The 25,277-nt window shown below is 41.0% G+C and overlaps 3 protein-coding genes across 3 annotated transcripts; 1 reads left to right on the plus strand and 2 right to left on the minus strand.

Annotated features, from left to right (window-relative positions):
- Positions 1-1,307: 1,307 nt before the first annotated feature.
- Positions 1,308-8,927, minus strand: trmt2b (tRNA methyltransferase 2 homolog B). Its single transcript, XM_054798940.1, has 2 exons — positions 7,689-8,927; positions 1,308-3,403 (listed from the first exon to the last, which is right to left on the minus strand). The coding sequence occupies exons 1-2, from the start codon at positions 8,508-8,510 to the stop codon at positions 2,798-2,800; spliced, it is 1,428 nt and encodes a 475-aa protein (XP_054654915.1). The 5' UTR covers positions 8,511-8,927; the 3' UTR covers positions 1,308-2,797.
- Positions 8,767-24,316, plus strand: dnajb12a (DnaJ heat shock protein family (Hsp40) member B12a). Its single transcript, XM_054798941.1, has 9 exons — positions 8,767-8,949; positions 9,093-9,270; positions 11,894-12,039; positions 12,118-12,288; positions 16,913-16,992; positions 17,105-17,214; positions 17,284-17,456; positions 17,520-17,662; positions 23,521-24,316. Exons 1-8 carry the CDS (start codon positions 8,817-8,819, stop codon positions 17,639-17,641), a joined length of 1,113 nt encoding a protein of 370 aa, XP_054654916.1. The 5' UTR covers positions 8,767-8,816; the 3' UTR covers positions 17,642-17,662; positions 23,521-24,316.
- On the minus strand, positions 24,088-25,277 carry LOC129194048 (DNA damage-inducible transcript 4 protein-like). Its single transcript, XM_054798942.1, has 2 exons — positions 24,899-25,277; positions 24,088-24,816 (listed from the first exon to the last, which is right to left on the minus strand). The coding sequence occupies exons 1-2, from the start codon at positions 25,059-25,061 to the stop codon at positions 24,317-24,319; spliced, it is 663 nt and encodes a 220-aa protein (XP_054654917.1). The 5' UTR covers positions 25,062-25,277; the 3' UTR covers positions 24,088-24,316.

A 25,277-nucleotide genomic window follows, 5' to 3' on the forward strand; every position in this document is an offset into this window, starting at 1 on the left:
AAAGTTGAAATATTTGCAAAATTAAAGAAAAAAAAAAAAACAGCAAAAATGGGGGGGGAAAGCAAAAACCAAACTTTGTAGTAATAGGCCTTTTCATCTACTGTATATATCAGTTTGTTTGTTTCTTAATATATGTAACATATTAGCATATAAAAAATATCTAATTGGCCCGTGCATGCTTTCATTTTTCACTATGTGGCCCTCCCTGGGGAGGGATATTTCTTTATCACCACTGACTTTAGAGTTTCCCCAGCCCCGTAATGTCCACGGGCAGTTATGAAATCAAACCCGCAGGGGGCTAGATTGCTGAAAACCTTGCTTTATTTACAAAATGACTAAGCAGCACATGATCATTTTGCAAGAGGCTGCAAACACACGTGACGCCATGATGTCATAGAGCAGTGACAACAGCTGTCTGACTCTTTGGAGCCGTGACCACTAGCATTCCGTAACCATGCCCTTTAGTCCCACTCGCCTGGAACTTTTTTTTGGTATTATGATTAAAAACACAGAAGAGGCAACAGCCCTTGCGGTTGTGTAATATAAAATTCAGTCTGACATGAACTGTGGTCAAACTGGGGCGGCCTAACAAGGTCTGGACCTTCATCTTGGCCAAGAAAGAACATAAGTCAAGAAAAAAAATAATAATTTACAACAAGCACAGGTACAAAAACGCCCACAGAGACATGACCTTCAGCCAACTGGAACGAATGGGACTGAGGTTTACATGAGAAGAGCTTTAATGCCATCTAGCGGACAAATACGGTTACAGCAGCGAAAGACTCGCCTCTAAAAACTAAATCCTTCAATCAGCACCATCAATTATTCATGTTACAACGACTTTTTGACCCATTTTACGCTCTCAAATGTGTGAGAATAGTTTGGGGTTGGGCCTTCCATTGTTAATTCCCTTTTTTCTTGCCATTCTTGGAGCAACAAATGACTTTCTCCAGTACAATGCAGTTCAGCTGATGTTCACCAGGTGTTTTTATGCAGACAGAGGAGGTAGTAAGTACTCCACAACTTGGAACACCTGTAGGAATTAGTTGCACCAACTGCCAAGGCTCGATCGACCTCCATTTCTGCAGACGGCTTAAATTGTTGACCCATTTTGTGGTCCTCAAAACAGGCCTTTTTGTATCATTCTGAAATACACATGATCTTTCAGTTTTGGGTAACCTTAGCTTTTTTTTTAACCTCCGGTACCTCACCACTTACCTTTGTAACATTTCAAGCTATTCAATGCACTTGAACAACTTCAGTTTCGAAAAATACTGTATCTGGAAAAATTGTGGTGTTCTGAAAGGTTTGAAGCAGGGGCGGCTCTAGCTTTTTTGAAAAGGGGGGGGTGTGGCCGAGGCCGTAGGCCGAGGTGCTGGAAAAGGAGCGGGGAGTCTGTGGGCCATCCCCCAGAATTTTTTTTTTAAATTAGACCTCATTTCCTGCAATCTGGTGATATCTGAGGCCAATTTTATGTCCTTAATTTCAAGAGTTTGTTGTTATTTTTATCCTTGGAATATATCGTTTAAGCCAAAACATTCTATTTATAAAATGAGCGGTACTATGAGAAACCCATTTTAGCTCAATTTCCTGAGATATTTTCCAATTTGAAGCAGCTGTAAATTCCGAGGATTTGAGTATAATTTTATGTCACTGGGGATCACTTTTCTGGTTCATTTTCATTGAGAATAGACAACAGTTTTCCTTATAGTCATGATGCCAGAACCTTTATTTTGCACCTCCACCTGAATAGCCATGTACAGCACACGTTCAATGTCCAATGTCAATGATCAGCCTGACAGTGGCTTCAGGAATAGCATGCATCTCGGTTGCATTCTGGCATATGCGTCCACCACGCGGCCATATTTCAGATGCATGTCCCTATGGACATACTGTACATCAGAATCAGGCAAAAAAAATCGTGGGTGCCTCAAAACTAAATCCGCACCTGTGAACGATAGCGTACGTTTCAAAAAATAAAATAACTTATTTTTAGTATGAACTTCACTCTTTGCTCTTTTTTCCACATTTTTGCTGGGTTTTTTTCTTAAATTTCCAAATATTTCAACTTTCTTCTTAAATAATTTTCTTTTCGTAATAATATGACATTAATCCCATAATATTCGACTTTTTCCCCTAACCTAATTTTCCAAAAATCACTATTTTGTTTGTTTCTCAAAATATGAGAGGACTTAAAACAAATAACGTGTTTTTCGTCCATATCTCGTAAAATTGTCATCTTTTTCTTGTTAGAATAAAACTTTTTTTCTCATAATATTTTGACTTTATTCTCGTAAAATTACGTTTTTTCCTCATTTGTGCTGTTTTTTTTTTTTTTTTTACATTTTCCAACAATTCCATCTTTATTCTTGTAAATATTCTTCCTGTAATTAAGACTTTATTCCCATAATATTTTGACTTCATTCTTGTATACAATAAAACTTTATCTGCAACCTAATTTTCTAAGAATTACAATTTTATTCATTGTTTTGTTTCATATAATATTATAACGTCTTTCTTCAATGTTATGCTACGAGAACGATATTTTTCCACATAATATTACAACATCATCCTAGTAAAATTATGACTTTTTCTTGCTAGAGTACAACGTTTTTCTCTTAATATTTTGACTTCATTCTTGTAAGATTACTGCTGACTTCCATTTTTGCTGGGTTTTTTTCTTGTTAAATGATATTTTTAGAATTTGCCGCAGGCTGCACTTTGGACACCCCTGCCCTAGCCCCAACCCAGTGTGCCAGGCATGGTCCATTAAAGCATGTGCCAAAAACGCTATTGGCTACCTCTCAAAAAGAATCACCAGCTCACAGTGCCACGTGTGTGGAAACATGTCCACAGGCACCGCCACACTTGGACAAAAAGCCTCCCCTGTGAGTTTCCTCTTTGGGTCGGGCGCACAACAAAGCTCCCTGAAGTTCCTCATTGCCTCGCCGTCTGGTTTACAGGACACGTAGACCAGACGACGGATAGCGGAGTGGTTTCGTAAGGCCCTGATGACGTGGTGATGCAAGCTGGCGCGGGCGGGGTTCACCACTGCCGTGAGACGCCCCCCGTCCCCAGAGCTCAACTGGGACACGAGGCCGGGGAGGACGAGCTCTGCCTTTCCAGGGATGAACTCACAGTTGCGGAGCTCATTGAGGACCGCGTTGTGTCTGGCGTCTTCCACGGCCTGCTCTATGAGCTCCACGCCGACCAGCCGGTCCACTTTGGGGGACGCAGTGATGCCCATGGCACCTGTCCCGCAGCACACGTCGAGGAGAGTCCCTCCTTTGTCCTCAAAACGGGGGACACATAGGTCTCTTACTGTGCTGTACAGCACGTGAGCAGCGGCCTGGTTCACCTGGAAGAAGGCATCAGGGGAGATGCGGAAGCGAAAGCCCAGCACCTGTCAGTGACAACAGCAGTCATGAAAGCACTTCAGTCTAAAGGATGATTAGGACATTAGGACACAATATTTCAGTTTTAAACAGAATGAACAAGGTGAGCACATGAACACCAACAACAGACACGGACAGTTTTCTCAACTGAGAACAAAACAACTACCGATGGAGGTGCCTCGGGCAGGGGACCCTTCATTCCGACAGTCAAGGCTTACCGAAGAGTTTGGAAAAATAACCAAAACAGTGCAAAGCGGTGCACGCTCACAGACAGTGTCGCTCCCTGCATTGCAAAAGAAATGCAACCGTTCAATACGGTTATATGGCATAAACATTATGCCATATAATTGTGATGTTTCCGTGCAACATTAAGAACAACAACGTGGTTGATCTCGAACGTCTTTTACTGTCAACAGCTTGCAACTCAGCCAACACACATACATACAGGCAACTTCTGGCTCACACAGGTACACTATACCTGAGCACCATCCAGTGGTTCAAATGTAATGTGTTTTACACCTAATGACAATTCATTAAAAAATGGTCTCAAAAAACGTTGTTGATAACATCGATTATCGCCGATAATTTGTTGAGCAATTTGTAGAGCAATTATTGACCAGCAAAATTTGTTATCGTGACAGTCCTAATCACATCCATGCACGACAACTCCTCCAGCAGCATTATTCTGCTCAGTAGTGTTGAAACAGGAGTTCAGAATATTCAGAAAAAGATTCTCCCACTTTTGTGGTTCATTTTTCTGATGAGAATTTGATTCCAGGAGCTGACCTCCTATTTGTAAAACAGTTCAGGTGTACACACACCAAGGCGGGGTAGCACAAGTTGCAGTCTAATTGTACTTTTTTGTACACATACATACATACATTTTATTCTTATTTATTATTTTTAATAGTTTTTTCTGTATTATTATTGGAACATTTTACAGTTGTTGTTTTGCATGGTATCTGTAGCCTGCATAGTTTTTATTGTGGCACAAAGTTTTTGTCAGTGAGGAAAAATGGTGATGTGACTGTAAAAGCATGGTGATTTGATGCCACCTAATGTTTACAATGGAAACACAAGTACACAGTATATTGCTGGGATGTGCAAGTTTGAATTATAATGATTCAAATCTTATCCTATCTTATAATAGCTACCAGTGATTGTTTCCTTGATAAAAACGAGTTGCTTCTAAAAAATTAAGAAATATTACAACAAGCAAGTCTTTTCAAGGATTGGCTCTTTTAAAGGAGTGGCTCCCTTTTCGGAGCCATGAATCCTATCTCCATGAGCAAGTTCAAAGAAAGAAAGCACAGCAGACTCAAGACAATTCATTTGAATCGGTTCACTGACTCGAGTTAGCGGGGTCATCGGGAAACCGGCACTGAACTCTATAACTGGAATGGCCCAGATCGCTTGCTGCACATCGGAGGCTTGAAGCCACCGGAAGTATAGAAGTCGCCATGTTGTTTCACCCAAAACAAGAAAGCCTAACAACTAAGAGGAGTTCGAGATGCCGTCTTGTGCTGCTATTAATTGCACAAATCGTGATACTTGTGAAAATCGCGAGAAGGGAATTACATTTCACAGGTAGGTAAATGCTTATAAATAACAAAAATAGTTTAAAAAATAGATACTTTAAATCTGTAAGCATCTTTTCATCTAAGTAGTTGTAAATGAGCCCTTATTCTCCTTTAGATGTCCACACTGCAATGCTCAACTTCTAAAGCAATGCGTAGTAAATATGCGGAGAGACAGGTGGATTCCTGCAGCCAGATCGCAACTCTGTTCAAGTCATTTCACCGAGGAGAACTTGGACAGGACCGGTCAGACTGTTAGATTACGACAAAATGCAGTTCCAACAATATTTGACTTTCCTGATCATCTTCTAAAGGTATGCTAGCATTTAACTTTGATACTACGTAGATCCTTATCATAACAAATACCTTGTGAACACTGAAATTGACTTGTTATGCATTGTAATTTCACACCATTGATGTAGAAAAAACCTTAAACTGGAGGGAAATTTTGAGATTTGGGTCTAGTAAATTCACTCTGTTTCAATGGAATTTTTGTTAATTTTTATACCGAAACATAATAAATGTGAATGAAGATACATGTATGTGTATGCGTGTGTGCTTTTTTGGGTGAAGCAAGATGGCCGACCAATGGCTTCATGCGGTCAGCCGTGACGCCCCTTCCAGTAGTATAGAGTTCAGTGGAAAATGGCAAACCCTGATGATTTGATTAGTACGACAGAGTATTAGGGTCACATTGGAAATCAAAACTATTTGAGATTTCGAGAATAGAAAATAGAGAATTTACACAGAAAAAAACTGTATTTACGTCTTTATTCTCGTAAATTTCATTCGTTTGAAAAAAGTTCTAAATTTAAGAGAAGAAAGTTGTACATTTAGGATAAAGTCGAAAATTTAGGATAAAAAAGTTGTAAATTTAAGAGAAAAAAGTCATGAATTTACAAGAAAAAAAGTTGTACATTTACAAGAAAAAAGTTGTGAATTTACGAGGAAAAAGTTGTGAATTTACAAGAAAAAAAGTTGTAAATTTACGAGAATAAAGATGTAAATTTACAAAAAAAAAAGCAAATTACAAGAAAAAGTCATACATTTACGAGAAAAGTCAAAACTTTATGAGAATAAGGTCGTAAATTTACGAGAAAAAAGTATATTTAAGAGAAAAAAGTTGTAAATTTACCGTACTAGAGGAAAAAAAACGTAAATTTACATCTTTATTCTCAGAAATGTCATTAGTTTGAAAAAAAGTTGTAACTTTACAATAAAAAGTCATACATTTACGAGAAAAATGTCGTACATTTAGGACAAAAAAATTGTAAATTTAAGAGAAAAAAGTCATGAATTTTACGAGAAAAAAAGTTGTAAATTTACAAGAAAAAAATAGTGAATTTACAAGAAAAAAAAGGCGTAAATTTAGGAGAAAAAAGTCCAAACTTTACTAGAATAAGTTGTACATTTACGAGAAAAAATTCGTACATTTACAAAAAAGTTGTACATTTGAGAAAATTGTAAATTTACGAGAAAAAAAACGTTGCACATTTATGAGAATAGCCGTACGTTTGCGAGAAAAAAAAGTCGTAATATTACGAGAATAAAGTGGTAAATTTATGAGAATAAAGTGGTTTATTTACTTTATTCTCGTAAATTATTTTCATACACCGTCGTAACAGGCATTGCCTGAGACAGGTATGAAAAGGGGGGATTTATGTGACCTCTGGCCTTGGGCAAAAGTAATATTAGGACTATTATTATAAATTTGCGAGTTTTTTTCTCGTAAATAGACGATTTTATTCTTGTAAATTTACGACATTATTCTCAGTATCTCATTTTTTTTAAATGTGGCACCAAGTTGAATAATGCATATTTTTTGGTGTGTGTAATTTAAAAGTAAATGTCTGTAACATAATGTTTACATGGATCACTGGCTCAAGTGAACCAGGTGACTTTCATTTAGAGATCTTTTTTGCTTTAAACCGATAATTTTCTGCTTCTCAAGAACGATATGGTACTGATACCCGATAACTTTTTTTTTAATATTTACTTTCTAAGTTTAGATTTAAGTGTAGTTTGTGCACACCTGGATATCAGAAGGACTGGAACAAATTAGGATTTGACCAACTGTACCTGTTGATTTGTCCTAGTCAAATATCACGACATTACTACTAACATCACTACTATCGGCAGAGCCACAGTATAGAGCCGAGGGAGCCACCTGGCGTGGCACAGCAAAGGGCACTATATTCGGACACGTGCTCCGAGCAGCCGGTATGCTGCTACGGAGGTCAGGAGAACCGGAATATAGAGCAGGAGGAGCCACCTGGCGTGGCCCAGCAAGGTGCACTGTATTCGGGCACACAGTCCGAGCAGCAGGTGTGGCCGCCACGGAGGTCTCTAGCAAACCTTTCGCAGCGCTGGCACTTCAGGTGGCTGTATAATTTTTTCCCCACTTATTGCGGAGCATTTGCTACCATTAGCACGAGAAATGTGTTCCTTGGAAAGTGAATGTTTACTAGCGAGGTCAGGGGAAGTTACGACAGGCCTTTTAACGCTGTACTGCACAATACGGGTAATCTTGTCTCACTGGAGCATTTTTTAAAAATGATCGGTTATCAGAGTTTTTTTAATGTTATCGGATTTATCGGTATGACGTCATAATTCCCTCATATCCTAGCATCTCCACTTTAATTCATGACTCAAGTCCATACAATGAACCAAATTCCACCACTACAGTCAAATGCCTCTCTCTTCTTTTGGATGTTACCTCCTCATGAATGTGCGTCCGACCATACAGGAGCTGGTAAGGTGAGTCCTCATGCGTGCAGCGGGTCTTGGCACTCTCTTGGAAGAAAAGCGAGTCCAGCTGACAAACCGATCCCTCACCTCTTGTGAAGAACTCCACCAACTCGGCTTTGTGGGCCGCAACTTCCTCTGCTGTGAGCTCCTGTGGGTGGAAATACACGACAGCCATCGTGTGGCCCGCCGCGTTGGTCCTCACCGTGACCTCCCTCCAGTGACCCCCCGTGTGGAAGAGGAGGCAGGGCTCCAAGGGAGACCGTCGGATGAACTCCTGGTAGTATCTGGCCACCTGTTTGTGCTTTTCTGGCATGTTGAGTAGGTGGTCTCCATTGACACAGACAATATTTCCATCCCTGCCTCTTCCCACGTAAAACCCAACCGTCTTTGGATTTCCATCCACCCCCTTGTTGACGGAGAAGGTGGACTTGTTTCGGTAGCCGTCCCTAACTGGGGATGGCAGGATAGGCAGGACGGGGAAGGTCATCTCTCCGGGAGGAGACTGGGAATGAAGATAACCAGACAGCTCTGCCAGTATCTTCTCCTGGTGTTTTTGCTTGAGTTCAAGCTGCTCGTCGTAACTTAGCTTCCAGAGAGGGGTGACCACAGATGCAAGCCTTTCCTCCCAGGAAACATTATCATCTAAGGGGGGCTTCTTGTGTCTTTTCCTATTATGTTTTTTCATTGGTGTTGTTACCTGAACAGCAGGGGTAGTGCCGTTAGATGAAAAAGACAACCTCGGCCACACAACAATCGGCCTGATAAACATAAATAACCTACAGTAAGCCATTTTGGCTAAAAAAAAAAAAAAAAAAGTTAGCTTGCTTCACAAAAATTGGGACATGCCAGCTTAGTTAAACGAAAATCTTCTTTTTTGAGTTCATACGATATCGACAAACTATAATGCATGTGCATTACCGCCACACAAACATACATAAAACGTATTCAAACGGTCTTTTAGACAGATGACAAGCAGACAAGCGAAAATAGGCAAGGGTCGCACTGTTGAGGCGTCATACTTTCCTTATGGGGCTTTGAGTGGCGTCATCACCAAGCGTCCGGAGCAGGGGCAAGTAAATACTTCCGCCGTGTAGCAATGGACTCAAACAAGGACGAAGCAGAGCGTTGCATTAAAATAGGTCTAAATGCAGTCAGCAACAACCAACCAGACAAGGCCAGGAAGTTTCTAGAGAAAGCCCAGCGTTTGTTTCCGACAGACCAGGCCAAAAGTAAGTCGGTGTATTTTTATCTTCACGCCAAAACGGTGGACGAAAGCTACCAGTTGCAGCGCTAGTATCCGTTAGCATAATTTGATTGGCGCTAATTAGCATACAGACATTGGGGTTGAAATCCGTCTGCTTCTCTTTTACAGTCTTGCTGGAGAGGTTGTCGCAAAATGGAAAGCCTCCGGACGAGCATGGCGGAACTGTTAACGGAGAGGGACCCACCATGAGACACCGACACCACAGAGAAGAGGCACAAACGTCCGCGCAGGGCCACGCAGAATCAGCAAAGCCTTACACCGCCGAACAGCTGGAGGCGGTCAGGAAGTCAGTGTGTTTGTTTTGCTCTCTGCAGTTCAATGGGTTGCTCGTTAAACAATGTTTGCATGATCACAGCATTTGTTTGAATGTGCACAATCTCATGAGGTCCATTGCAAGAGCTGGATCAAACATCCAAAGATAATAATCCTGACTTTTAGGACATTACACTTGTTTACACAAATTAGAAAACAATACTTTCGCTGGTATTTTTGTCATGTGACCAAAGACTGCACAGTAAAAGCATTTGCACAAAGTAATGACATGACTGGGCAGCTTTTGTGTTTGTAATTTGTATATTCTGCTACTTGTACAAGCTCTGATTTCACAAAAAGCTTCTAAAATATACTTTTAAACAACCCAGGTCCGCATCTTTGTCGGTCAGTGATGCGCGGTCAGGGAATGCAGGTGAGGCTTGTCACCACCGTCCTTCTGCAGAGAGGAGAAGCCAGTGTTTAAAAAAAAAAAAAAAAAATACACAAACAGTAATGTCAGCAACAAGTCAAATGCATCAAATATGTTTTTATGCATGCAGAAAACCTGTTTACGATCTTCTAAATATGGCTTAACATTATTAGAACCCTCTAGACATGAAATAACAGTCCTTTACACTCCTATTATCCAATATGCAGTGGTATGAAAAAGTATCTGAACCTTTTGGAATTTCTCACATTTCTGCATAAAATCACCATCAAATGTGATCTGATCTTTGTCAAAATCACACAGATGAAAAAACAGTGTCTGTTTTAACTAAAACCACCCAAACATTTATAGGTTTTTATATTTTAATGAGGATAGCATGCAAACAATGACAGAAGGGGGAGGACTAAGTAACTGAACCATCACATTTAATATTTTGTGGCCCCCCCTTTGGCAGCAATAACTTCAACCAGACACTTCCTGTAGCTGCAGATCAGTCTGGCACATTGATCAGAAGCTGCGAAATTTGAACCGTGACTTGGCAGGGGAAGACTATTTGAAAGCAACATTTTTAACAACAGTTGTTCATCAAACAAATGTAAATATTAATCAATGACAACACAGCTGAACACAAAATACAGTTTTTAAATGAAACTTTTTATTATTAAGGGAGAAAATAAATAAATCCAAATCTACATGGCCCTGTGTAAAAAAAAAAAAAGTGATTTCCTCCCCCATTAAAACACAACTTGTGAGATTAATTGAGGTCTATCAGTGTGGAAAAGGTTATAAAGTCCTTTCTAAAGCTTTGGGACTCCAGCGAACCACAGTGAGAGCCATTATCCACAGTTCATGACTCCACCATAAGAAAGTCACTGGGCAAAAACGAGTTCCAAGACCAAAACCACTGCTGAACAAAAAGAACACTAAGGCTTGTCTCAGTTTTGCCAGAAAACATCTTGATGATCCCCAAGACTTTTGGGAAAAATACTCTGACGAGACAAAAGTTTGAACTTTTTGGAAGGTGTGTGTCCCATCACATCTGGCATAAAAGTAACGCCGCATTTCAGAAAAAGAACATCATACCAACAATAAAATATGGTGGTGGTAGTGTGGTGGTCTGTGGCTGTTTTGCTGCTTCAGGGCCTGGAAGACTTGCTGTGATAAATGGAACCATGAATTGTGCTGAAGGAGAATGTCTGGCCATCTGTTGGTGACCTCAAGCTGAAAGCAACTTGGGTTCTGCAGCAGGACAATGATCCAAAACACACCAGCAAGTCCACCTCTGAATGGCTGAAGACTTTGGAGTGGCCTAGTCCAAGTCCTGACCTGAATCCTATTGAGATGCTGTGGCATGACCTTAAAAAGGCGCTTCATGCTGGAAAAGCCTCCAATGTGGCTGAATGACAACATTTCTGTAAAATTCCTCCCCAGCGCTGAAAGAGACTCATTGCAAGTTATCACAAACACTTGATTGCAGTTGTTGCTGCTAAGGGGGGCCCAACCAGTTATTAGCTTTAGGGGGCAATCACTTTTTCTCACAGGGACATGTAGCTTTGGATTTTTTTTCTCCCTTCATAATAAAAAGTTTAATTTAAAAAATGCATTTTGTGTTCAGTTGTTGTGTTGTCATTGACTAATATTTACATTTCTTTGATGATCTGAAACATTTAAGTGTGACAAACATGCAAAAAATAAGAAACCAGGAAGGGGGCAAACACTTTTTCACACCACTGTGTGCCTCAAAAATTATGAATCACATGATTTGATGCACAAACATTCCCTCATTGGTCTTTTTTGTAACATAAGACAAATGCGTTCCCTAAATTTTGTGTATAATTTGAGTATTGGTGTCAAGGAATGTAATGGTTTGCTGCAGAGGTCCAGCAATGAAATGGATTAATTGGCAATGTATCGTTTTTTGATTGGAACATGTTAATATCTTTGGTTTCAGCCTCTCAAATGTGAATATTTTTGAATTTCCTCAGTCATCCATGAAAGCTGAGCTTTTGTTATCTTTGTAATATTGTATTATAGATATTTACACACATCAGCTTTGACTTTGGAAAACAATGATGGACATTGTTACCACATTTTCTGATATGTTGCTGACCTAACCCTTAACTGTGTGTGTCTGCTTCACATTGATTTGGTGCGATAGCGATAGAATAGTTTCTTAGTTTATGGAGTCCATGTTCGGTCTGCCCTGCAGGATTAAGGCCTGCAAAGATTACTACCAAATCCTTGGTGTAGAAAAGTCAGCGTCTGACGATGATCTCAAAAAAGCCTACAGGAAGTTGGCACTGAAGTTTCACCCTGACAAAAACCACGCGCCCGGCGCCACGGAGGCATTCAAAGGTAAAATAAGCAACGATCCAGATCCGTGAGATGAAAGCACCTGCAGTGCACTTCACTGGTGATGTTTATTCGTTTCAGCCATCGGAAACGCGTACGCCGTGCTGAGCAATGCGGAGAAGCGGCGGCAGTATGACCAGTATGGAGAGGAGAGGTCGCACCCGAGCAGACACAGGCAGCACCGTGACTTTGAAGCAGATATTTCACCCGAGGACCTTTTCAACATGTTCTTTGGCGGAGGCTTCCCATCAAGTCAGTACAAAATGTCCCTTGATTTCCCTGCCTTGACTAATAAGTACACGCTCATCTCACACTCATCATTTTATCAAGGGACAATAATACACAACAGGTGTGTGCACAGTGTGGCCAGTGGCTGTTTTTTATTATTATTAATATTGGTATTATTATTCTAAAAATATAAGAAAAAAAACTCCAGTACCATAAATGGAAAAATCAGCAGTAATTTTACAAAAATAAAATCTAAATATTAAGAGAAAAAGTTGCAATTTAACAAGAAAAATTAATATTACGAGAATAACGTCTCAATATTTACTTTTTTATTTAATATTTAATAATACCGGATTGTCGTTTTAGTAGCATAAAGTTGAATTAATAAAGAAAAAAGGCATACATTTTTTAAAAGTTGTAATATTATGAGAAACAAACCAACAAATAAAGTTGTAATCTTAGGGAAATAAAGCCAAAATATTATGGGAATGAAGGTGAAAATTACGAGAAGGAAATTTACAATAAGAAAAAATACAGCTGTAATTGTACGAGAATAAAGTAAAAAGAGAATAGAGTAAAAACTAATATTGACAGAAAAAAGTTGTATTCTCACAAAAAGGAAGGTCCTAATTTTACAATAATTAATGTCCTAATGTAATGAGGAAAAATAACGTCATTTTAGTACCATGAAGTTTCAATATTAAAGAAAAAACAACATTTTTTAAAAGTCATATTATAATGGGAAACAAACAAAGCAACTAATAAAGCTGTAATTTTAGGCATACACTCCTGATCAAAACCTGATCAAAACCATTTTGCACATTTGGATCTTAATAAGGTTTTAATCAGTTTTAATCAGAGCTACAATATGCAAAAACAAGAAGGGGGAGTGAGACAAAAAGCATTTTGAAAAAGTAATTTTTGAAAACAACAATTAAACTCAAATAGGTTGTTTATCAGCTGATCAAAAGTTTAAGACCACAGGCTATAAAAGCCAAAATCTGCTCAAAATGTTCATTTTCTGTCAGGCATTCCCACTGTCATGCCCTTCTGATGGTAAAGCTAAGAAGCTTTCTCTTTTTCAACGTGGTCGGATTGTTGAACTGCATAAGCAAGGCCTCTTGCAGCGTGCCATGGCTGCTGAGGTTGGGCGCAGTCAGACAGTCATTCTACATTTTTTGAAAGATCCTGAGCATTATGGAACAAAAAAGTCAAAAGTCAACAAAATCACACCTGCGCTGAGCCGAAGGATTCGATTGGCTGTCCATCAAGACACAGGGTGGTCTTCCACCCACATTAAGGCCTTACTGGTGCCGACTGCAGCGCAATAACCATCAGACGACATCTGCGGGAAAAGGGTTTAAAAAAACAAAAAAGGAATTCAAAGACCTCGTCTCCTTCAACACCACAAAAGTGCCCGTTTAGTCTTTGCCAGGGAGCATCAAACATGGGACATTGAAAGGTGGAAAAAAGTTTTATTCTCTGATGAGAAAAAATGTAACCTTGACGGTCCAGATGGCTTCCAACGTTACTGGCATGACAAGGAGATCCCACCTGAGATGTGTTCTACCCGGCACAGTGGAGGGCCATCATGATCTGGAGTGCTTTTCCATTCAGTGGAACATCGGAGCTTCAGGTGGTGCAGGGTCGTCAAATAGTTGCTGCTTACGTGTAGATGTTGCTGCGGGCATCCCTCATGACCGAGGGTCCTCGTCTGTGTGGTAACAGCTGGGTTCTTCAACAGGACAACGCTGCAGTTCACAATGCTGGCTTGACCAAGGACTTCTTCAGGGAGAAAAACATCATTCTTTTGGACCATCCTGCATGTTCCCCTCATTTAAATCCCATAGAGAACATTTGGGGATGGATGGCAAGGGAAGTTTATAAAAATGTCCATCAGTTCCAGACAGTTGATGCCCTTGGTGAAGCCATCTTCACCACTTGGAGCAATGTTCCCACTAGCTTCCTGGAAACACTCAAATCAAGCATGCCCAAAGCCATTTTTTAGTGATGAACAAGAACGGTGGAGCTACTCATTACTGAGTCCTACTGAGAACATTTTTTGTTCTGGTTTGGAGAGTTTTGTTATTTTTTGAGCGATGGCTTTAAACTTTTGATCATCTGATAAACAGCCTATTTCAGTTGAATTGTTGTTTTCAATAAATTACTTTTTCAAAGTGCTTTTTTCTCAATCCCCCTTCTTGTTTTTGCATATTGTAGCTCTGCTTAAAACCTTATTAAGATCCAAATGTGCAAAATGCAGATTGTAGCCATTTTTCAACTGGTCTTAAGATTTTGATCAGGAAGTGTATTTGGTTGTGGAAAAAGTTGTGTTATGAGAATAAAGTCAAAATATTATGGGAATAAAGTCAGAAGTTATTAGAACTAAAATTTACAAAAAGAAAGTCAAAATAGTTAGAAAATAATAATAAAAAACAGCAGAAACGGAAAAAAACAGCTGTAATGTCAATGAGTGAAGTCTAAATAATAAGAGAAAAAAATCAGATTTTTTATTTATTTATAATTTTAGTTTTATAGTATGAAGTAAACATGTCATTTTAGTTGCATAGTTTAAATATTTGAGACATTTTTTTGATGTAATACTTTGAGAGACAGTTGGAGAAAGAGTTTGAATGTTATGGGAAGAAAGTCAAATTATAGTAATAAAGTCATAATGTTACAAGAAGAAAGTTTGCAGAGATTGTTTAAGAAGAAAGTTGAAATATTTGGAAAATTAAAAAAAGAAAACAAAAAAAGTTGATACCAACAATAGGCTTTTTCACCAATATCACAAAACTGAGATGCAGTTTTTTCTTGAAATACTGTATATAAATCCTTAGCATATCTGCAGCCCTTAGTGGAAAAGGTTTGGACAGTGTCTGTGTACAAGAGAAAGCTGTACAGTACAGTCGTCCCTCGTTTATGGCGGTTAATTGCTTCCAGGCCCGACTGTGATAAGTGAATTTCTGCAAGTAGGATTCAATCGTAATAAAGTGAATATTTTCATAGTTAGAGCATAGAAAACTTGTTTATGACTTTCTAAATACGTTTTTTAACATTATCAGAGCCACGTAGGCATGGAATAACACCCCTTTTAGTCACTTTTACACTCCTATTATCATTTTGTTTACATCACATTGTGCAGGCTATGGCATCACTGCGGGAACATAAGCATAGCAAGCTAGCGAGCTAACTAGTTAGCCTCTCCGATGTACTTATTCTAAACTTAAGAAAGTGTTCCAAACGAAGTAGAGAAAAAGGACAAAGAAGCCAAAAGCTTACCACTTCCACACGGAATGAGTGGAGAACCTTTTTTTGCTCGATCTCAGCCATTGTGATAGGTAATACAATCTAACGTCATGTCTCATGATATTACTGATGCCTAGTGGCCACAGTACTGCGTAGAACTTGTCTTTCAATACTTTTTGGACTAATAATAGGCCATCGTCAGCCACCAAACAGCCATCATTTATCATGTAGTGAGGGAGCGATATTCGAACCGCGATATAGTGAGTGACGACTGTACATGCTGGGATTCGTGTGAACAGGTGCTGGCAGCACTCATGCAGCCCCAGACCCCCACCACCACCCTGCTTGACCGTAGGCAGGACACAATGATCTTCGTACTTGTGTGTACTATTCTGGCAGCTATTTAGACAATAATGGCGACGTGTTGACTCATTTTCAGTGCATCGTAAATCCATATTGCTATACAAGCTATACACTGGCTACTCTAAATCATGTCCATGTTGCAATTCTATAGTAATGTGAGGTGTGTATTCTCTTTCTGTGTGTAACAGTAACTCATTCAATCCCAGCCATTTTTCAAAAGACAACCCCATCAGTAGCGGCCATTTTAGACCATTTTGACTGATCTTTCAAGGCTCACAGAATATTGTGTTCTATGGAATATAAACATGGAACCTACCAAAAGAAACATTAGACTCATGTCTTTCATCAGGAAAAAAAGTTTGTCTCTCCTTTTTCCGTTCTTTAGTAATCAGCAGTAGAACATAAGGAAGTTTCAGGAAAATATCAGTTCCCAACAAGAACAGGGAGAAAAACAGCTTTTTGTGTACATTTCAAACTTTCACTTTGACGCAAGGATTTTTTGCTTTTGTGACAGCTCAAATATCTAAACAACTATACCACGACATAAACAACACAAAAAAAAGGTTGTTTTACATCAAAATAACAATTTAATTACAAATATACCACCACAAACTATTTACAATTTTCACATTTGGAACTCAACTGTGTGTGTGCGTGCGTGTGCATGTGCTAAAATTTCCCTACAATGCGTGACCTTCTGCACGCTACACTCCTCCACACTGACTTCCTCCCTGCTTGAGTGTGTTTTACATGCAAAAAGACCCATGCCGAGCTCCTCTCTAATGCAATTCTGCCACCTTATGGTCGTTTTTATAGCTTCAAACTGCTCTAACAGTGACATCTTTTAGCGTGCACTTGCTTCATCACCTCTTTTTGCCTCTCGCACAAAAAAACGTAAAAGGCGTCTTTGAGATAGCGCGTTGGGGTTCATAACAACGTATAAATACGTCTGGTATTGAATGAGTTAATATGTAAACAAATTGAAATAGCATGTTGGGTTGCATGTTACTTTACTTCATTCACTCTGTTTTTTTAGGTAATGTACACGTTTACAGAAATGGAAGAATGCACTTTGCGCACCATAATAGGCAAGAAAGAAGAGAGCAGCAGAGAGATGTAAGTTCTAATTCAGATACTGTGTCTCTGGAGTTAACGGTATGTGCAGTATGCGGTATTTCCTGTAGTTTAAAGGCACTGTAATGATTTGGTGTTTTCTGTCTATGAGCAGGGAGGTCTTGCTCTGTTTGTCCAGCTGATGCCCATCCTTATTCTCATCCTCGTGTCTGCTCTCAGCCAGCTAATGGTCACGCAGCCCCCCTACAGCCTTAGCTACCGCCCGTAAGTGCGCGGCCTCCATCTTTTCAATCCCAACACGCCGCCGTTCTCACGTCTCGTCCGCTCCACCAGGTCAGCTGGGCACATTCACAAAAGGCATACGTCCCACCTGAAGGTGCCTTTCTATGTGAGCGAGCGCTTCAGTGAAGAATTCAGCGGAACTAACCTGAAGAACTTGGAGAGGACTGTAGAGGAAGACTACATCTCCAACCTCAGGAACAACTGTTGGAAGGAGAAGCAGCAGAGTGAGTGTCACGTAGATGCATCTGCAACAAGGCTTTGCACCTTACTCTTTTCTTTGATTCCAGAGGAAGGCCTCATGTACCGCGCTCGCTATTTTGGCGACTCTGAGCTGTACCAAAGGGCGCAGAAGATGGGAACTCCCAGTTGCAGCCGGTTATCTGAGATTCAGGTCATACTGGACGGATAGAGGACAGACAGACATAGATGGGTATGGTTTTCTAGGACCGCAACCCCCTGCCAGTGTTTTCACTTACCGTATTTTCACGACCATAAAGCGCACCTTCTTAAAAGGTGCAGTCTCAGTTACAGGTGCTATTTTTGTATTTAACACATACACAAGGCGCACCGTGTTGTTGGGCGCAGGCATGCACGCCATGTCACTCAAAAGTCAGTGAGGAAGCGACAATTCATTAATTCTTCAGATGAATTAAGAGCAGAACTCTCATTCAGTTTATCAAACCCACTTGAAATCAGGATGGTCATCACACAGCAACGCAAAAACAGACAAGACACCACCACTATTTTTGCAGAACAATAACAACTATGTAGCTAAAACATGTAAATTTAAGAGCATTTGCACCAAAACACTACCACAAAGCACGCTGGGGAACAGGAAGTGCTCCCAGTGACGCTACAATACGCTAGCATGCTTGCTATTGTATGTTTTTAAAAAGCCAGCAAGAGCAAAACTGAGTTGGGTTGTACTTTATTGAAGTATTTAACAAAGTACTCACGTTATTTTTGATCAATCCTCATCCACACATCCATCAAAGTCCTCATCTTTTGTATCCCAAATGAAGAGCGGGGCAAGTTCTCCATCAAACACGCCAGGTTCCCTGTCGTCATTGTCAGTCAGTCTCGTTGCCGTGCGGCGCCTCAGAAATGATGCTGGCTTTTGTGAAAGCTCGAACAGTGCATCAGACACGTTAGCCCAAGCATCCACAATCCATTAGTAAAGCTGTGTTCGCTAGCTGTCATTCATCGCTCCCACGCCGCTCGCAACTTCACTTTAAACGCCGTGTTTACATCCATTCACAAATTGTGGCGAAACTCGCACGGCGCTGCCTCCCAGTGTTAGTGAAGCTGTGTTCGCTAGCTGTCATGTATCACTCCTACGCCGCTCGCAACTTGACTTTTAACACCATGTTTACACCGATGTCCAGCGGTTGGAGTTCATTCGTCAAGCCTCCCGGAATGATGTAAAGCTCACTTGCTTCGTTTGTGGTGACGCGTGTGAAAAAAACATCCAGTCTCTTTCCGTACACGTCACTCAGCCATTTTCTCATCGTCCTTCCAGCCCCTTTGGTCTGGCTGGAAACGTTTCTTTAGGCAGCGTCAGCGTCTACCGCAGGTAGCAGTTTCTGCCCATTACCATGACAACCAAGCACAACAGTAAAAGCCGACTTCTCGTGTCCCGTTGTGTGTATCACTGTATTGCTTCTCTACAGTGTGGTTCACCAGGATGTGGAAAGTGAGCGGCACGTCGTCCATGTTGGTGATGTAGTTGGGTAGTAGTTGACTGCAATGTTTTTACTGCAGTAGGAGCGGAAGACGGGCAGCTTTCCTTGTAATTCGCTGGATGTTGCTGCCTCCTTGCCCGGATGGATAGATGGCGCCATTTAATAAAATATACTTATATAACTGCTGGGGTGTGCCTTTAGCGTTCTCGGTCACGTCCACCTTTCCTTTCCTCTATATACTGTAAGCAGCGTGTCGGCAGGAGACACTCCCAGTCAGTCGAGCGGAGCGCTTATAAAAGTCACACAGCAACACTTTTGGAACTCAGTACACACATATGGCGCTCCGCATTATAAGGCGCCCCGCCCATTTTGGACAAAATTTAAGGCTTTAAAGTGCGCCTTATGGTTGTGAAAATACGGTAATATTTTGACTTTATTCTTGTCAAATTATGTTGTTTTTTTTCATATTTGCTGTGGGTTTTTTTTGTTGTTTCTTTGTTAAATTATATTTTTAGAATGTGCTGTTGGACGCCCTTGCTGTGGGTGGATAAAAAGCAATGACTTTCCTGGACCTTTTATTTTTAAAAATTCCTAGTTTGTTGTCAGAATTTTCCAAATTGAATTAAGGAAAAAAAAAAAGGGGGGGTGGACAAACCTTCCCTTATTTTTAAATGCAAATTTTGACAGGTGTGTTCATTTGCATAATTGGCTGTGATGCATTTGCAAAAAGTGAGCAAAAAAAACATGAAAAGGAAAACAAATATTCTTACAACTACAAATGAACTTTTCATCTGTCACTAAATAAGACGGAGCCGCCTGTGAGTGCCTTGTGACGGGGGAGAAGAGCCAAACGTGCTTTCATGTCGGACTCTCCAAAAGTGTCCTCACTAGATTTGTTGCTGGTCGTACAGGGGTCCGAGTCCTCGCTAATTATAGCGACAAAATCTCTTTAAGTTAGCACCACTGAACCCTCCTGCTATGTCTTCTTCTCTGGCAGATCTGATGCCTTATGTGTTCATGAATGAGGTCAGGTAGCGCCAAATCAATTTGTGGTGGGCTGCAAATGGGTTTTAAAACGTTGATTTCATGCAAAAATGGGTTTGTTTTTAGTGTAAAAGATTCTGACCCGCATCCAGAAGTTCTGAGAGGACCTTGATAGTACAGTGGAGAACACATTTAGTGCATGGTAACGTCGTGAGTGTCGTACTTACTTTTCCATCTTGAGTGCGTCAACAGGAGGAGTTTGAATACTGCTTCTACTGCTCACTACCGTCATGTGACGAGAAGAACTTTGGCCAGTGAAGTAAAAGCAAAGTTCCTGACGTTAATGTTAGTCTGTGCAGTGAGCAACAACACTTCTGCCTGCCTCTGAGGTGGAACACAATCTCTTCAGGGGTTCTTTTTGGTGTTTCCAAACACTTTTTCCACAGGAAATAATGGAAATAGAAATAATCTGTTCCAGGGTGAAATTGTTAATAGAATAAAACCCTTTTATTTTCTGTATAGGCAATGTTTTAGTAGGATTTGTACACTCTAAATTGTCTTACAAGTATAAAAATAGCTCATCTGTTAACACAACACAAAAATGCTCTTCCCGCCTCACACCCGCCTCATGTTTACATTCAGACTTTTTCACGCAAGTGATGGGGACACTCCGCTTATGCATATTTTTCTGTCGTCACACTTTGTCAAAGCCGTTACTTTTTTTTTTCTTTTTTTTTGGAGAAAGTCACTTCAAAGGAAAAGTGCACATTTTAAAATTTTGTCCATCATCAACAATCCTTATGTGAGACTTGAACACTCGTCTTTCTCTTTTCTGTGCATTCTAAAGATTAAAAAAAATGATAAAACGAGGCACCTAGAATGCACGTAATGGGACGCATTTCCGCCTATAAAACCTTCTGAAAAAAACTCCAAAAAGCGGCAACAATGCTCCATGTACATCATGTGACCTACAGCTGCGGCTACAGCGACATTGTTACTCTTGTTATTAACAGTTACGCCTAAGAACTACGTCGCTGGCGTAGTCACACCGCGCCACACCACACCAGCTAGCTGCTAGCCGGCTAGTGACTAGCTTCACCACACACTCGCTCACAACACCTCAGGCCACTAGCCAAAGGTAACGCTACATACAGTATTGGAGCTATGTTGCTATGTGAGGACAAAATACTGTAAGCATTCCATGTTATCATGAATGTACTTGTTACTACATGCTTACAGCATGGATATAAAACCATAAAACCTTGTTGGAAGTTTTAATAGCTGTCTTTGTAAGCGGAACAGGTGTGTCCCATTACATGCATTAGTTGGCTGCCTCTTTTTGTCTGTTTTTTTTTTTTTATCTTTAGAACGCCCAGAAAAGAAAAGATTTGTTCATGTCTCACATAAGGATTTTGAATGATGGGTAAAACTAAAAAAAAAGTGCACTTCTCCTTTAAAGAGCAGTCAAAGAATGTAATCCATCCATCCATCCGTTTTCTGTGCCGCTTATCCTAATTATGGTTGCGGGAAAAGAATGTAATGTTAATCCCAATGTCACGAATGACAGCAGTTCACAACAATTTTTATCATTACAGGCATATTTTGCTTTGAATTTGGAATTGTATCACTTCGGGGGGGTCCACTTGTATGTGGACAAAAGTATCAAGACATGCGGCCGTTTGTTGTTTTTTTTTTTTACTGCCATTTATCAGATTTATTTGCAGATTTGCCCTCGCTCACAAACACATTATAATAGGACTGCCTGTGAACGGAGCTTGTCGTTCCTTCTCCGTACAGCAGATGGCATCGTGACTCCGCTTCTTATCACCCGAGGGAATAAGAAGTGGTGGATTGAAAAAAAATGTGCATCCATGCTATGCTGGATTAGTACAGCGGTGCGAAAAAGTGTTTGCACCTTCCTGATTTTCTTATTTTTTTTTGCATGTTTGTAACACGTAAATGTTTCAGATCATCAAACAAATGTAAATATTAGTCAATGACAACACAACTGAATACAAAATGCAGTTTTTAAATAACCTTTTTATTATTAAGGGAGAAAATAAATCCAAAGCTACATGTCCCTGTGTGGAAAAAGTGATTGCCCCCTAAAGCTAATAAGTGGTTGGGCCCCCCTTAGCAGCAACAACTGCAATCAAGCGTTTGTGATAACTTGCAATGAGTCTCTTCCAGCGCTGGGGAGGAATTTTGCAGAATTGTTGTCATTCAGCCACATTGGAGGCTTTTCCAGCATGAAGCGCCTTTTTAAGGTCATGCCACAGCATCTCAATAGGATTCAGGTCAGGACTTGGACTAGGCCACTCCAAAGTCTTCAGCCATTCAGAGGTGGACTTGCTGTTGTGTTTTGGATCATTCGTTCGTTTTAGCTTGAGGTCACCAACAGATGGCCGGACATTTTCCTTCAGGATTTTTTGGTAGACAACAGAATTCATGGTTCCATTTGTCACAGCAAGTCTTCCAGGTCCTGAAGCAGCAAAACAGCCCCAGACCATCACACTACCACCACCATATTTTACTGTTGGTATGATGTTCTTTTTCTGAAATGCGGCATTCGTTTTACGCCAAATGTAATGGGACACACACCTTCTAAAAGGTTCAACTTTTGTCTCGTCAGACTACAGAGTATTTTCTCAAAGGTCTTGGGGATCATCAAGATGTTTTCTGGCAAAATTGAGATGAGCCTTAATGTTCTTTTTGTTCAGCATTGGTTTTGGTCTTGGAACTCTGCCATGCAGGTCGTTTTTGCCCAGTGCCTTTCTTACGATGGAGCAATGAACACTGACCTTAACTGAGGCAAGTGAGGCCTGCACTTCTTGGGATGTTGTTGTGGGGTCTTTTGTGACTTCCTGGATGAATCGTTTCTGTGCTCTTGGGGCCATTTTGGTTGGCCAGCCACTCCTGGGAAGGTTCACCACTGTTTAAGCCATTTGTGGATAATGGCTCTCACTGTGGTTCGCTGGTGTCCCTAGGCTTTAGAAATGACTATAACCTTTTCCAGACTGATAGACCTCAAGTAATCTCAGTTAAGTTCTGTCTTAACGGGAACGGGTCACTTGAGTGAAAAGGATGTAATGCACAAGACACACTTACGTGTGGCGCTGTGAACAGGCATGCAGACGGAACCACGTGACACACCAAACCACAGAAGAAGAAAGAACGCATGCGCATAAGTCTGTCGTCTTCCACCTTCCGAGGCTCATCTCGACTTACGGGATGTGGAATTACTTCTGCGAGTCATAAGACAACAAAACATCAGGACAATGTCGACTGGGGTGAGTCATGCCAGTCCAAATATTCAGATATTTAGTTTGCTTGTCATCGAAGCGCACTTCTAGAGCCATGTTTAGCTCATCACTGCCTCGTTTTCGTCATGGAAAAAAAGGTTCGTCAACGAAATAATTTTGTCAGCATGGATGAAAACAAAACTGCTCCGTCTTGCTTGTGACTTAAAAAAAAAAACACACACAAAATGAAGCGACAGAAGAAAGTTTGTATTTCTCAGCATGTTTGTTTTGCTCGTCATGTTTGTCCCTCGCATACAAATGACATGCGTCATTATGCAATCACGCAACCCTTTAGCTCATCTCCCTTCCTTCTGTTTTAGGGTCTTTGGTACTTGAATCAGTTTTGGAGGACCCGGTCTGGAGGCCCCCCCCCCCCACCATTCGGAGTGTATTTGTGCCGCGAAACCAAGAGAAGAAAAGAAGCCTTCCGCACTCCAGCGGGCGGCAGACCTCATCAGGGAACCCACTCTGACCTCCCGTGCAAACAAGCCACAAGAAATGTTGGCTGACATTTTTCTTCCCTCTCTTCAGGACGGCCAGGTGGTCCGTCTGGTGGTCCGGTGAATGAAGCTGCTAAATTGAGCTTTTCTCTATCCCTTTCTTTTTGTTTGTTTTTTTGAGAAACCTCTCGGCCTTCTCGTGTGTCTTGAGACACTCACGAGGAAAGTGTGTAATTTTTTTTAATAGTTCTTTCTAGTGTAAATATTGATTTAGACTTTTTAACAGTGTAGAATTATTATTATTATGATATTATAGTGAATTTGCTCAGCAGCCCGTCGGATCAAGATCATTGAAACTGATTGCACAAGTAAACCTTATTTATTAAATTAACAAGCTAAAAGAAGTTGTATAATGTTGTTTTTTTCCAATAAATTTTGTTCGGAATAATGGGAAATGTATTCAATGCCAGAGACCACACACGCTACTATAGAAAATAATTTATTTCCAGTACAAAAAGCGATAACATTTGAGAGAGCAATTATATGTCTTTTACATTTTTTTAAAAAAGATACACCCGCAGGTGATGAGCTGCCTTGTTTGCAAGTACAAGTTGAGGATGGTGCGCTTGGTGCCATTTTTTTTTTAAGTCCTCAGAGGTAGGAGTGTGTGTGGCGATCAGCAGCACTCTTCAATGAGCAGCTCCCCGGAACAATACAACTTCCTTTTCATGGCCCTGAAACTGGAGCTCAGTCTCACAGACTGCCTCGCAGGCGTCTCGCACGTCCTCTCCGATTTAAAGAATCTCTGCACCTTAGGCCACAATCCCCCAGACTCCGCTCTCAGCACCAGCGTGACGTGGAAAGTGGGCACCAAGCTCGCGTCCACTGCGATTTGATCCACAGTGCACGGCTCACCCGGGTCCCCCTTGTCCACGCACAGGTCGATGAGTGCTCCCCTCAGGCCGCAGGGCTCGCTGACCGCCAGGTGGACCAGTTCTTGACCCATGTGGTGCAGCAAAGGGTCTGGGATGATGAGTGTGCAACAGCCCAGGAGGTGGGACGCCTGGTGGAGGGATTGTGCAATCGTGGCTACAACGTCTGCAGCGAGGGTCTCCTCCAGGGGGTAGCAGAAGAAGCTGTTCTCAGACTCTGACAGGGACATATCTGCCACAGAGCCTTTGAACAAAAAGGACAGTTTGTTATTCAAACGCAGCATTCACAAAGATGCGCACACAAAACAATGCATTAGACTACTCACCAGTTTCACTGTTGCACTGCTGTGTGGAAAGCTTCTGGTTGAAACCCTTCAGCTCGGCGAGCCTCTGCAGCAGTCTGCCCCAGGACAGACGCTTGGAGCCCTTGTCCTCCGCCGGGGAAGGAGGGAAGCTCCCATCCAAAGAATGACCGCAAGAGAACGACATTTTTTTTTTTAAGAGTGTTGAGTAATAAAGTGCAAAAAAAAGTGGTATCCTCAAACTGTTAAGTCCACTATGCAACTATCACCCCCCCTGAGCCGGACCCAGCTGGAAAACACAAGCAGCAACAATGGAACAAAGCCTTAAATAGGCAAACCACAAAGCTCCGCCCACTGGATTTCTCCGCCAATCGGCAAACACCTCACGTCCTCAGCGTCCGAT

Source organism: Dunckerocampus dactyliophorus, chromosome 14 (genome assembly GCF_027744805.1).
Source record: "Dunckerocampus dactyliophorus isolate RoL2022-P2 chromosome 14, RoL_Ddac_1.1, whole genome shotgun sequence".
NCBI classification, from domain to species: Eukaryota; Metazoa; Chordata; class Actinopteri; order Syngnathiformes; family Syngnathidae; genus Dunckerocampus; species Dunckerocampus dactyliophorus.

Coding starts and splice junctions, on each gene's coding strand:
- trmt2b (XM_054798940.1), bottom strand. CDS start 8,510: ATGGCTTACTGTAGGTTATTTATGTTTATCAGGCCGATTGTTGTGTGG. Junction 3,404..7,688: donor GGACGCACATTCATGAGGAG/GTAACATCCAAA, acceptor TGTCACTGACAG/GTGCTGGGCTTTCGCTTCCG.
- dnajb12a (XM_054798941.1), top strand. CDS start 8,817: ATGGACTCAAACAAGGACGAAGCAGAGCGTTGCATTAAAATAGGTCTA. Junction 17,215..17,283: donor TACAGCCTTAGCTACCGCCC/GTAAGTGCGCGG, acceptor CCGCTCCACCAG/GTCAGCTGGGCACATTCACA. Junction 17,457..17,519: donor TTGGAAGGAGAAGCAGCAGA/GTGAGTGTCACG, acceptor CTTTGATTCCAG/AGGAAGGCCTCATGTACCGC.
- LOC129194048 (XM_054798942.1), bottom strand. CDS start 25,061: ATGTCGTTCTCTTGCGGTCATTCTTTGGATGGGAGCTTCCCTCCTTCC. Junction 24,817..24,898: donor GCAGTGCAACAGTGAAACTG/GTGAGTAGTCTA, acceptor TTTTGTTCAAAG/GCTCTGTGGCAGATATGTCC.